The sequence below is a fragment of the Gallinula chloropus genome (genome assembly GCF_964237585.1).
Source record: "Gallinula chloropus genome assembly, chromosome: 5".
NCBI lineage: Eukaryota > Metazoa > Chordata > Aves > Gruiformes > Rallidae > Gallinula > Gallinula chloropus.
The window spans coordinates 7,516,849-7,531,305 of NC_140090.1; the positions used below are offsets into that span (position 1 = coordinate 7,516,849).

General features: G+C 41.0%; 1 protein-coding gene across 1 annotated transcript in view; it reads left to right on the forward strand.

Annotated features, from left to right (window-relative positions):
• Nucleotides 1-1,406: 1,406 nt before the first annotated feature.
• The window catches only part of TMEM163 (transmembrane protein 163), a gene marked incomplete at both ends in the record, with an annotated part of 91,861 nt that continues 78,810 nt past the window's right edge, over nt 1,407-14,457 (forward strand). Inside the window, 2 exons of the mRNA XM_084265292.1 lie at nt 1,407-1,560; nt 6,717-6,836. Of these exons, the coding sequence (XP_084121418.1) occupies nt 1,407-1,560; nt 6,717-6,836 (274 nt within the window). The remainder of the gene's footprint in view (nt 1,561-6,716; nt 6,837-14,457) is intronic.

The following is a 14,457-nucleotide window of genomic DNA, read 5'->3' on the forward strand; positions in this document are numbered from 1 at the left end:
TAAAATCATTCCCTATGCTAGCACAGATATTAATTTCTTGCTGGCCTTTCCATACTTCCCAAATTTGCTAATTTGTCAGAAGAGAAAGGCAACCTGATCGTCATATAACTTAAATGGGGATTATCTGCATTTGTAGCTGAGGACCTGGACTGCAATGTCCAATTGTCTTCTAATATTTTCCTAGACAAAACACCATACCGTTTCAAAATTTACCTGCATGCTAGTGAGCATGCAACTGTGAGACTGTGCTGGCACAGAAAACGCTTTTGCTTATTTGCATCTTGCTATCTAGTCATTAGAAACCAGCAGAGAAGTAGAAAGCAGCTGTGGCATGGATCCATCAGTAAAATACACACACACCCCCCTTTCTGTTCTCAGGTTTTAGGGGTTTTTGCCTACGTTCTTCTGCAGCCCTAGGAACAGCAGGTGAGCTAACCAACAGTGGTCCTGAATGCCAGCAAGTCTCCAGCTCTCACCCCATGCTTCAACACTAGTCTGCTACACGTTCTAGGAGAGCTTGTAGGCTCGTATTGGTAAAACCAACTGTCGGCGTAACAAAACGTCAGTGCTGAGGGGTCTGAGAGGTACGTATGTGTGTGGGGATTCAGTCCTGCTCCTCAAAAAGGGCTTCAGTGTACGGGGAATGAGCAAGTCCCCCAGCAAAGGAGAGCTCGGGGTTTTTACCTGTGTGAGGGGAGAGGAGGTGGAGAGGGCTCCAGCTCTCACAGCCCTCAGGAGTGGCACGAGGTGTTTGCCTCACGCTCTGCTGCACAAGGGCTTCAGGTTTGGACAGTCACTGGGCAACTCTTCCCCCTGAGAGAGTCGGTACCGACAGAGGAGGAAAGCTGAGCCCGTCATGGCGATGGGAGATCGAGAGGCCTCCCGCTTCCTCGGCCAGCTCCGGGGACTTACTTTAAGCTCGAGATCCAGCCGCACCTTCGGCAGGTGCCTGCGGGCTCTCTAGGGAGAAGTGCGCCTGAAGCGACTCATCAGAGCCCTTCCCGCCACCCGTCCTGCCCCCACACGCCGCTCCGCACGGGGGCGAGCTGCCGCCCAGACCCGGCTCCCGCCCCCGCCCCGCTGCGGAGCCGGGCGCCGCTCCCGCCGCCGGAGGTGCTCCCCAGGGCGTGGAGGGGAAGGGCAGCGCGGGGAGGCGGCACCACTCAACCACCTGCCCCCCCCCCCTCATTCCCCCTCCCGCCGCCAGCGATGTTAGTGATGAGGCTGCCGCGAGGAGCGGCTGGCGGGGAGCAGCCGGAGGAGTTTGTTTGCTGCCTCTCCCCATCTCCCTGATGCTCTGAGCCGGAGTCTCCTCCTCTCCCCGGGCTCGCACCCGGGCTGGATGCTCCGCTCGTTTCTCGCTTCGCTACCACAGTCGCCAGCCGCTTCCTACCGCCCCGCAAGAAATGGAGCCGTCTGCTGCCCCTCTGGACACCACTCCGGACCCCGCCATCGTGCAACCCCCCGGGGCCAGCGCGCCGGTGCCCCCGCGGGAGCAGCAGCAGGAGCAGCTGCGGATCGGGGAGAGCGGGCAGTTCAGCGAGGGGCTGGAGGACAGAGGTGAGCACCTGCCCGTCCCTCATCCCGCACCCGCCTCCCTGCACGCTGTCCTCTTCTGTGGCATACCCCATCACCTCCCCTCTGTCCGGAGAAGCCCGTCTCCCATCCCCGACAGCTTTTCTATGTCCTCCCTGCGGCACCCTCACGCCCCGCTCTCCTGGACCCCTGCCTCCTCATTCCGCCACAGCAGCCCTTCCTGCCCACTCTTCTTCAGCCCTGGCAGCCCCACACCGACTCCTGCCCTCTTAACTACCCCCGCCAGAAGCTCTCTGCTCTCAGCCGCCCGTCCTTCTTCTCAGAGCCCCAGTCTCTCCTGGACTACCTTGCTTTTCCCCCACCCCCGGTTCCCCACACCTCACGGCAGCCCCGGGCTCCCGCGGTGTGCGGGCCTGCAGGCCCCGCTCCCGCCCTGCCCCTACCACCGCCTCAGCACCCCCCCGATCGCTTCCCCTGAACCCGCTGCTGGCACTCGCTAACTTTCCTCCCCCTACGCTCCGCCCTCGAAGCTTCTCCCCTTTTTAGTTCCCGTGCGAGCACCCCGCGACAGCTTTGAAATATTTTTATAAACTCTATTCGTGGCTGTTCCCACCTCGCCCAAAAACTTGCCTGCCTGGTGAGGGAACGGGTGCCGGCGGCACATGGCGACGCTCCCCCTCCACAGGCGAGAGGGAGAGCCCGGGCTGAGGGGCGCAGGTGGCGGTAGGGGCTCAGGAGGCTGCCGGGAGGAGCAGGCAGTGCCAGTGCCGGAGGTTAAATCGCCGCTGAAAAGCGGGGGGAGGCCGCTAAGGTTACCTGCGGTGGGGCTTGTGGCTGCCGCCTTCCGAGCAGGGAGCTCAACGGGGCGTTTCTGTGATGCTCCGCTACAGCCCGGGCTGGGTAGCCAAGTCAGGGCGCCTATCTTACTCCTTGTCTCCCTTCCCCTACCATATAATGAAGTCCTACGTAAAGAATTTTAAAATATTTGCCTATATATTTGACCGGGGATTGAAAGCTACCAGCTTCCAAACGTCGATACTCTTTAATGTGAAGCACACCCAATTCGGCGTGTGTGAGGCACTCACCTGCTGCCCATAAAGGCAGCTGCCATTTTAACCCTCTCCATTGCCCTGGTCTCCACAACGCCTCCAAGCTTCTCTTCCACACAATTTGTCTCCATTTTTTCTTTCACATATAGGGTTTCCTTAGCCTCTTGTCTTTTTGTCCTGTCTGGTTTTGCTTTCAGCATCCTGGAGTCCTTTTTATCTTCGTGGTCTTTGTCCCATCCTGCATGTAGCCCTTATATCTCCCATTCTTTCCCCAGCTTTCCAAATGCTCTTCCCTGCTCGCAAATCATAGACACAAAGTACAGAAGTAAAGGGGAAGAGCAGTCACCATCTTCCCTGACAGGTTTTGGTCATGTTGGGGCACGTAGTCCCTTTTCAAGGGGTACTCTCACTGTTACTGCTAGTGGCAGATAACAGACATTATGACTGACGGCAATTTGAGGCTTCAGTTCTGTTTCAAATAACAGGAACTGGGAATTTTGAATATGGTTTAAGCATGGGATTTTGCAGAAATTTTTAATTTGTTCCCAGTATGACAGAGCCAAAGATGAACGCTAACCCTTTTGCTATTAAGGGTAATTCCAGAAATGGAGAGTGTCTTTTGTACCTAACTTTTATCTATTTCTAGGAGGGAGATGAGATTAAAGCTGCAGATTTTATTTCCTCCTCTTCCTTCACAGGCTTTCTATGGCCCTTGCAGTATCTTTCTTTTAGTCTTTCCTACAGTCACTGACTCTCTATCTACCAGGATAAGTCCTAGCCATTGTAGAGAAAAATGTGATCTGCTTTTTGCAAGTTGTCCCTGTTGAAATTCTTATAGTCTGTCCTTTTAGGTTGTATTTTTTCTTATGATCCTTTCCAATGAATCATAGCAGATCTGGTTATAGAGATGATACTTCCATGTTTGCTAAAAATAAAACCTAACCCTAAATAGTGGAACAAGATACTTGCTCTTTAAGAGCCAGATCCAAAATCAGTGATAATTTTGTGGATGGGGTCCTTAAATTAACATCTTTGATGAACAATTTTTCTATTAGCCTTATCTCTTCCACAAATTCTAACTTGACATTTAAAAATGATCCCTTAGCCAAATAGAAAAGTACTTCTGGTAAGTCAGCATATGGTAAAGAATATCCTAGAATCACTTCACAAATATGCCAAGCTTGTGTTCTGCAACTGTTAGGCAGGTTTTTTTTCTCCTTCTGATTTTTTTTGTGGGAAGAAAATCTGTTAATATATGAAGGTACTGAAAGATAAAGTAAAAATCCAGTGGATTTATCCAGTTCATCATCTTTTCTTTACCTTAAGGATATCCGTGTGTTAAATAAATTAATGGCAATAAAATTATTCAGTATGTTAATTTTAGGGCATCAGAATTTTATCAGCAGATAGTATTTTTTTATTTTTGCAGCAATGCAGGTCATATTGAAATATTATCTTTCAGCATCCTGTGGATGCTTAAAACTTGTTTTCTTATGGTCAGTGGAAAAAATATGGAGGTTTACCTTGTGAATTGTGTTACTGTGTGTAAATTAATGAGCTATTGTTGCTTCTAAATAATTTTCACGCTATGGGCTGGGTAGTCATGTGAATGAGTTTGTGTTTTTGTGTGCTGTCCCCTAGGACACTCCTAAGAATAATATGATCTTTCTCAGTGGTGAAAAATGTGAATACAGAAAATTTATTTGAATTATTTTAGGAAGAAAGGGATCATGTTTCTGACAGCTAGAATATGCCAGCCATTTTGAGAGAGAGAGAGAGAAAGACACACACACACACACAGCAGAAGTGGTTCAGTTCTAATAAGGATTGCAGTCTCTGTCATACTGGACACATGCTTGACATTTGAATAGTAATCAGCAGTGCTGCACTAGCTGTGGGACTTATTGTTCATTTTTCAATTTAATTAGGATATTATTTGATTAGTAAGTATCAATTGTGTATGTTGGACTTCCCAGGTAATAGTGAGCTGTAGCCATGAATTACAGGATATCTGAAGAAAGAAACAGGTGAGGATATCTGGCATTCTGATCCATGCTTCTTTGAGGTTTGAAATATTGAGAATCAAAATTGGCTAAAGAAATATACTTTGCTTTACATTCCAACAAGATTTGGGTTGTAATTTAAAGTCCTTCATTTGGGGAGGAGGCAGGAGGGGCGAACAAGAAAATGTGAGATGTGGGGTTTTTGTATTTCAAGATGTATTGTTAAATTACCTCATATCAGTCAGTAATTAAACTGCATCATTATATGTAGTGGCAGAGGATAGGCCAAACATTGGGAGGAAAACAAATTCTTCACACAAATGAAAGTGGGTTATGTGAGAAATAGCTGTGTGGTACTATCAGTAAAAGACTCAAACCTTTCAGAGTTGTCATCTGGTAGTTTTCATGTGTTAGATGGAGAATGGGCAAAATAAGAAATAAACATAATTTCAATATAGGGCCCAGTAATTCTCCTGCATGCAAGTTTGCCAGTTTGCTTCATAGAGGGGAGCATGTACTGCAGAAGTGAGGTAGTATTTTAAATTTTTGTAAAACACAGTACAAGCATGAAATTTTCATAGTGGTTCTCTGAACTACCATAAAGTCACTCTGCTTTGTTGTAATTGAGATGAAACAAACATTAAGAATTTTTCCAAGAGGCATGAATCCCAGGAATTATGCCGGGATTAGAACTCATAATTTTGACAGGTTTCAAATGGCAGAATAAGATCTGGTGGCTTGAATTGTTACCACCCCTGGTTGCCTGGCCCTCTGCTGACACATTGCCACCCTGGAGGCATAGATGTCTGATTCACTTCTGAACTGGTTCCAAAACCATTGCAGTTTTCAGCCAGTATATTACAGCCAGTTGAAATTAATATCTGTTAACGTTAACAAACTTGGTTAAACATGGTGTGTGTTCAGGAGTACACTGATAACCAGATCAGGTGTCCCTGCCTTGGAAGTGGCAATAGTCATCAGCGAGAAAAGTGGGGAAAGTGGGGATAGTAACTGTTTCAGTTGTTGGTTTAATCTGCTAAACTGCCAGAGCCCCTGGTCTCAACCCTTTGTCCTGCTACTGCAAGGTTGTGCTATTAAACCTGTGCACCAATCCTATGCATTCAGTGCAGGCAAGTCCCTCTGAAAAGTGATTGTCATCTAAGAGGAACTGCTCACATTTTCTTGAGTAATTAATTAAGAGAGTTAAGTCATCCAGTCAGGTGTTCTCTCCAGTTAAGCAGATTTGAGCTGGAACTTGTTGAGGAAAAATAGTTGCCTCAAATTAGGTGCATGTATTAAGCACAAAAAAATCTGGATGGGATAAACAAAAGGTAAGTATCTTAAATTATGAATGCACTTTAAAAGTGGCTTAAGACTCAGTCTGGAAGAATGAAAGCCAAAGAACATTGTTATTGTCTTTATTTTTAACCTGAATTCCTCTCTGTGTTTTTACATGAGTGGACAAAAGACTACTACAAATGAAAGTATCAAAAAAAAAAGAAAGCAAACCCATTCCCTTGTGTGCAACAGACATCCCTGCTGATTGCAGTGAGGACAGAGTTGGTTCTTCAGTTAGTACTAGATGGGGATGTATTCTTATCTCACATGAAGGACATTCTGCTTCCAGAGGTTTTTATAACTGAGATAGTTTTAATTGTGAAGTATGCTTCTGCTTTTATACTCAATATGTGCGTTATGTTCCCATGTGTTAGTAAGTTATTTTGTAGAGACTGGTGAGCATGAGTTTTTCTCCTATGTGAATTATGTTCAGGATCCTGAAGTGCTGAAACAAATTTTGATCTGAGTTAGTACTTTCCTATGTAGAAATACAGGTGAAAAATGTTAAGAGATGTGAATTTCTGTAACTGGCCTAGAATGGCTTTGCTCTTTTTTTAACGTGTGGGTCTTTCTACGTGACGTCAACACAACCTGTGTGTGCTCTCCTTCCTTACACATTTGTTTCTTGTGGCTTCACTCAGTTAACCTTAAGAATGTGAGCAGGATTTGGTTCTGTATTGACTCTATATGTTATATAAAATGTAAATACGTGATCTAGGTCTGAAGTAACACAACTGTTTTTAAAAGGAACAATGTATTGTTCATACCCTCTTTGCTTATTGCTTATCAGGTTTACTAGAAAGCAGTACAAGGCTAAAACCTCATGAAGCTCAAAGCTACAGAAAGAAGGCATTGTGGGTTTCCTGGGTCTCCATTATTGTCACACTGGCTCTTGCAGTGGCTGCTTTCAGTGAGTATTGGGAATATTTTAAATTTCACACCTCTTTTTTTTTTTTCTTTTTTTTTTTTCTTTTGGGTGATCTGAATTTCTCTTTGTGGAAGCCTTCTTGTGCTTTTTTTTCTTCTTCTCAACTCCTTAAGAGGTTTTTTCTCTAGACTGCCTGTGTCTGCATGGTGCTTATTAATTAGTAAAACTGTTGGTTTTTTCTGCAGAGGGTAGGATTGTTGAAGGTCGGAGGAAGAAACAGGAGATGTTGATTTCCTCTTAGCATTATGTTCATTTTACAGAATAGTGTAAAAATCATTATGCAGTGGATTGCCTTTAACCAAAGAGGTCAAATATGACAAGTCTTAATCCACATAGGATTTGTAGTGGGAATGCTATAATAAAGAATAGTGAATTGTAAAGGAAAAATATAAAACTTACCTGTATTACACTGACAGATATTCTAAGACAATGCTAATCTGGAGAAGTGCCAATTTCTTTTTAAACCAGTGCTTTTTCTTTAAGTTTAGAGACATTTGTTTAGTTTGCTGGTCCACAAAGAATTTGGGGAAAAAATCCCAATGACAACAAAACCCAAGAAATTACTTTTATGTAGGAAAAAATGAAACATGTTTCCTCTATTTCAAAACAGGAAAGAATGCTACAGGGTGTAAATAAAGATATATTTCAGTTCAGTGCAGATTTGTAAAATACCACCTTTCTATCTTGGTATTAACACTGTGCTACTGTAAACCAAATGTGGAATCTGGAACAAAATCTTTGCAATGGCACATTCTCTGTTTAAAAGAAGGAAAAACCAGAAGTGACTGGATATACATGTTTATATAAACAAAATGAAAGCTCTTTCTAGGAGACAAATCATCTAAGATGTCTGAAAACATCATTCTTCAGCTTGATAAAGACAGACTTGCAATTTTTCTTTTCCCTGAAGCCGCAGCAGCATGTGTTTTATTATTCTAATCTGCAGTGTGCGACCTGCTGCTGGAAGTTGGTGTCAGCTCCCAAGAGACATTATTAGAATCTGACCAAATGGTCTCTGAAAACTCAACATACAACACTGGGAGCGATTTATATAGAAGCACAGGTACAATAATTTGATTCAAAAAGAAAAGGGAAGGAACACTTAAAAGCAGAATCCAACATTAAAGAATTTGAATGTTAACAAGAAAGCTGGACATCTGAGTTTCCATTTTGTTCTGCTTTATGGAAAAGCAATAATCTGTCTTTGTTACTGAAGCATCAGAAATTTAAATACTGTGCTATGAAATAACTTATTAACAATATAATTTTAGGCAATATTGAGAAATGGTTTCTTTTTATTTTACGTTTTTATTTGTTAAAATTGCAAGACGTAAGTATAAGATGGATAATTGAACACTCAATTTCTTTTTAAATGTTTTTTTAAAAAAACCCTGTAAGATTAATTAGGCTATCTGAAAGCTCATATTTCCTGTCTTCCTTTTTTTGTAGCACTCTGCCAAAAGAAATATTAGGGAAGGTAGTCCCTGCCTGGATATACTGTGACTGTGTACTCAGCTGGAGTGGATTTGCATTGAAATACTGAAATTAGTTGTTAGTAGTAGGCTGTATGTTTATGGGGTGTATCTGTGGTTTGAAATGGCTGAAAGTTTGGAGAATGGAAGAGGAATCAGCATGCAGATACATATTAAATCTGTATGGAATCTCTTAATGGACAGTTAACTTACATGCCACAAAAGCATTGCCATAAGCTTTTGATATACTTAGTATTAAAACCTTTTAATCTTTGAGGAAAATACAATGTTTCTTCTAGAATCTCTCTGTTCCCCCATGCAATTTCAGCAGTTCTGCTCAGTTTATCATCTCACATTGGCTGCTCTTTTCCTTTGTGCTGTCCTTTTAGCAGGTTCTGCTAGCCAATCCATGAGTTGGGAGACATGCCAGGTGACCAGAGTTTGCTGCCTGTTTGATATAAATGACTAGTTGTCACTTTGGGGTGTCTGATGCTGCCAATACTTTGCAAACACCTGCTATTTAAAGCATCCTTTTCCTTTTTTACCTCTTGTCTGTAATGGTAAAGTGTGAGCAATACAGCCCTGATGTATCATTTCAGTGGCAAATGGGGACCTGCTGTGTTAACCATCCAGCTACACAACTGTATTATTGTTACTCTTTCTGATGCCCCTATAGATTATTTCTATCAGTTTCTGATGTATCTTATATGCTTCAAAATACCTTCTTGCAAGTGTATTTTATGCTGCTGCTTTTTAACAGCCTATGCTTAGACCAGGGGTCTGACATTACTTGGTAACTGTGGTTTAAGGAATAGAGGGCATGGGGTGTAAGAAAAATACTAATTGGAGTGATACGTGTGAGCAGGGAAGCGGTTCAGGAGCCTTCTTTTTCTATGGGATGCTCCCTTCCTTGAGTGCAGCAGCTTGATCACCATCCTCCATTTCAAGACTAGTCTGTCTGCTTCTAAAACTATGTTTTTCTAGCTTGAGAGTAAGTTGGAATGGTTTATATAGACTGGTATGAGGTGTTTTGTGTTGATGGAATTATGATGATGCTCTGTTTGAACTCTGATCTTTCAATTGGTATATTTGAAAAAGATTGGTTAACCTCAAAGTTGTTCTGAATCCATAAAGTGGTTTATTTATTAGATTAATATCTGTGACACATGAGGCGTGAGATCCATTGATCTGAACTCTGGGTGTTAGACATACTATTAAAAAGAACCAGTGTATAGTGTATTGTGAAGGAGTTTAAATCCAAATTATGAAATACCTGTGTATGTGTAATTTACGTGCTATGTAACAGGTGCATGGTATGTATTCTCTACGGGATGGGCTGTTTTGTGGCCTAAAATACCAGAACACAGAAGATAAAATGCTGGTGTATGCATCAAAATGTTTAATCTCTATAGCTTTGGAAAGCTGAAGTAGGCTAGTCTAGATATGGAGTGTAATGAAATTGTCTTCTTTCATTCATTAATATTGAGAAACAGGGCTTACAGAGACCATAAAAGTCAGCCTTTTCCTATAGCTAAAAGAACAGATCTCTTACTATCAGGTGCTTAATATACTTAATTTTACTACAGAAATACTGTCCTTGCAAAAGACCATTTGGAAGCTTCAGCTGCTGTCTCTAAGCACAGCTCCTGTACTGTGTGGTAATTATTGTGGTCTCATTGGCTCTGGATGCTGTTGAAGGTGTTGCTCTCCAGTATATAGTTGCACAGTGCTTCAGTAAAACCTTTGTAGACTTAATTTTGTAGATTAGGTTAGTGGAGACCTATGGTATCATCTTTAGTGGCTGAAACTTAGGATCAGCTATGCATATTCTGACAAGTGGTTATGTATCTTATGGTCAGATACTGAGCAAGGCCTGATGAATAAGTTCATTTTAGTGCTGCCTGAAATATGCATGCTTGTAGAATTCTCACTGAAAATGGATTTACATTTTATAAATCTATAGTAATAAACTGAGACTGGGCATCATAAAAATTACTAAAATTAATATTTTTTTATTCCATAGCACTATAAGTACTGGAATAATAATTTTAATAATGTGTTTCTGTTTTCTGTAGCTGCAGTATGCTAGGCTCTTATTAAACCTAGTTGCAGAATCATAATAGAAGACAAAAGACTATTACAAGTGGAAGAGAACTTTGGTGTTCTGAATCCCATCTATCTTAGTTTCTTGATGTTTTTGGTTCCAAAATATAGTTTTGAAAAGTATGCAAACATAGCTTTTTTTGTTAGAGTTTAATTTCAGCTCAAGCAGCTAATCTCTGATAGTACTGTCAAAGCAGAAAACAAATTCTCCTTCTATCTGGTATTTCTTGTCCAGTGTAGACTTGTGATTCACAGAACGTAGTCTGTTCATTCATCTTCCTGATTTGATTAGCTAAAATTGTTCCACAGTGAATGGAGTAGTCATATCAATACATCAAAACAATGTATAGACCAAATTCTGCACTAAAGGCTCTCTTTGTGGGCAGAGATTGAGTAAAGATTTAGAATGTATGCCTTTGTAAATGTGAGCTTTGTAAAGGGCTTTCATGAGGCAATGGCAGAGAGAGAACTTGTAGACAGCCTGTCCTAGGGTGGTCAGAGCCTGGCTGAATGGGCCCTCCGTGCTAATGCTTCACTGGAACCCTTGACTGAGGATGTTTGGAAAATGCTGGGGAAATAGCAAGCAGGTTGAGAAATTGGTCCTCGTGGTTGCTTTGGAGATTACTCCTTTCAGATTGCTATAGATGATTTGATGGGTGAGCTTTATAGAAATAGCTGAAAACGTGAGTGCAATTAATAGGCCTGTGATTTGAGGTCCTCTCCTGAGAAGTGTTTATTCTGGTGTAGTAACTACGCATTCCTATTTTGAGCAGGTGAGTTCTATTAATCTGTGTAGTATTTTAGATGGAAACTTGGTAGATATAATTATGTAAGTGGGAGTGTTTTGTAGGATGAGCTACTGGCCCATGGATATGATACTGCAAATAGTATCCTACAAGATAGAAAAGAAACGTTCTGATTTTGTATACAAGAATCATCTGTGTTTCAAAGTGAATACTGAAAAATGATTTATTAACAGGACCTTCTACATGCTTGGATTAGAGTTTTGTTTGAAGTGCATGATCTATGTGCTTAGAAATTTCAGGGTAGAGCTTGCTTTGAGATTAAAGCTTCATTCTAGTTCAGACACGGACAGATTCAAATGCTAACAAACCTTAGAAAGTATGGACCTAGGTCCACTTTCTTCATTGGAATGACAAAATTGAGCCATAAAATCTCATCATCACTGTAGGACACGACTGCAAATTTTCCTCCCGTATTATGATACACTGTGGTGCACTGCAATTGGAGTTACATGGGACAAACATTGAGCAACTGAAGGTGTTATCCTCTAGATGCTCAGATGTGGATGTATTGATGTAATCTGTCATTCCTCATCTCAGGCATACTACTCAGACAGCTGAGTTGGGGAGTGACTATATTAATTTATTGGTGAATATATAATTTTCCCAGTGACCCATTCCTATTCTTGTGGAAAAATTAAATATATGTGAGCTTTACCTTATGTTTGCACAATTCTTAGTATACCCTGGGCACAGCTGTGATTAATAATGCTAATATTGGTACTGCTAATAAGGAATGTAGGTGAAAGCTCATGGTTTTGAGGCTTTTATGTTTGATGTCCAATTTAACATTCTTTAAAGGTCACTGAATTCCAGACAAGTGATGGGCATTTGGAAGTCAGGCCTATTTTGAAGAGTCTCAGCTGGGTACCTAAACAGAATTCTCCAGCATCACTACCACATGAAAAGTCTTGGTCTTTGTGTCTTTGTGCTCTGTTTTGTAGAGACTATATAGAATTGCATTTCTCACTCCTAAACACCTGGCAGGCGGTTTTGGTGTTGGTGTGGGGGGTTTTTTTAGGGTTTTTTTTCTTTGTTAGAGCATACTACATTTTTTTTCCAGAAAGTTACATTCCAAGTCATGATACCATGCAGATGCTTAGAACTAAGGAAAGGCTAAATACAGCTGTATGCAGATCCTTCATTTTACATATTTCTCAGGGCATATAATTACATCCCATACAGACAGATGCTTCCAAGCTGCAGTCTTACAAAAGTGCTAATGAAATATAGAACTTTAATTCCCAAGGTAGAGGTCTGATATTGGTGACACTTGTGCAACACCATTGCCCTCTTTATAGCTACATCACTACAGTTGAAAATGGTTTGGTCCTAACCATATTATACGTAAGATCTAAAGGACAGAAAAATCCATTGCCTGTGTAGCACTGGCAAGAGATAGCCTTTGGTATAGGTCAGTCTGTATTTAGTAACAGCAAAATTCAATTTTCATTCTCTGAAAATAAAATGAGAGGCCAGTAAGGGCCTGTCTTTTTTTAGACATACAAAACTAAGTGACTTTCTTGGGAGGAGAAAATAGCATATGGATGTCAAGTTCAAGACTGATAGCTGTTGAACAGAAGTATAGGTCTAAAATCTGCAGTGCTTCACACGTCATGAAATCTTTTCCTTAGCTGGCAGGCTAAATGGTGATGGAAGTCTGTGAAATCTAGAACAGGCTATGTAATGATGATCTCTGTCTATGTATTTGAACAGTAAACAGTTTAAAAAATTGTTGCTGTGGTGGAAGATATTAGAACTACTGCATTTGGGTTTAAATGCTAACCTTCAAAGCATACAAACCGTATGTATTTTTGCATTAGAAAACTGTGATTTAATAATTCCTTGTGTGAAGTACTGATTCCTTCCTGATGAGAGAAGATCATCTAAAGACTTTCGAAATTTAAACGGGATGCTGATATTGAGGGAAAACTAGTCTGTACGATGTCTGGACCAGTAAGAACTGTAATGCCCTTTATATGAATTAATTATAATCAATACATTAATTTTAGATTACATAATTCACACCATATAAAATATATAATATAAATGTTATAATATAATTTTTTTTATATATCAGGATATTTTGGCCACTCAAAAGCTGGTCATCAGGTCTCTGCTAGGATTCCATTAAAGCTCACTTTGTGTTTCATGCTTCGGTGGTTTCAACTAGGAGGATATAGTTGTGTTGTAAGGAACAATATAGAACTAAGTAAGGTAGGTAACTTGGAGTGTTAAATAATTGGGCTGATGTCAGAGATCCTATTTGTATCCCTGAGAATTATCTATGCTGTTGGAGGTAGGTGCGAGTAGAGGCTGAACACTTAGTGGGGAGGAGTTTCAGCATGTCATTTGGCGATAACTGCATGGTGTGGGAATGCTGTGCCTTGTGGCCATCCCTGGCCTGTATTGTGTGAAAAATGTGTATCTTGGCTAAAAGTAAATAAAATAGAAAAGGAATATTAGGTATATTGCACATGATTGGTGTTAACTGTTGTCCATAAAAATCTGCTTGACTTGAGTTTTAGTGGTCCTCTAGTACATGCTGGAAGTGCTCTTGCTTTATTGGTATATCGCATAGGTAAATGGTTGTGCACCTGCCGTTTGAAGGAGCGTGACTGCAGTCCTAAAAGTCAAATGTATTTTCAATCAATGGATGTATTATCAGTTCAGCAAAGTAGTACCTCAGCTGTTGCAGGCTTACCTTGTGCAAAGGCACAAACGTGTTAACACGTTTATGTTAACCGATACAGCAGTAGAATTTGATTTTCATTGATCATGAGATACTTTCTCTGCTCTCCCATTTTAAAAACACACTTCATTGCTTTTTGGTGAAGATTAACTTGCAATCCTTCTCTATGGAGCTGAAAATCAAGATTAATGAAAGAAAATGAATGTTTAATATTCATTGTACAGTATCACAAACTGAAGTTTATGAGGTTGTAAATTACTGCTGAATTAAAACAAACTTCTTGCACAGCTGTGAAAGTGATGAAAGGCAGAATGCAGCTTTCTTTTCCATAGGTTTTCTTCTGCTAAAATATTCACGTGTTTTAACTTAACAGACAGCAAAATGTAAACTTCTTCATTATTTAAGGTTTTTGATAAAAATGTATTTTTCTTTACTGAGGACATGGATAATGCTTGGTGTTTCTTGGCACTTTGTGGTTGTGTTTTTTTTCAGTAATGGCTTTTGAGTTCCTTTCACTGAAAGTTGAAGCTTGT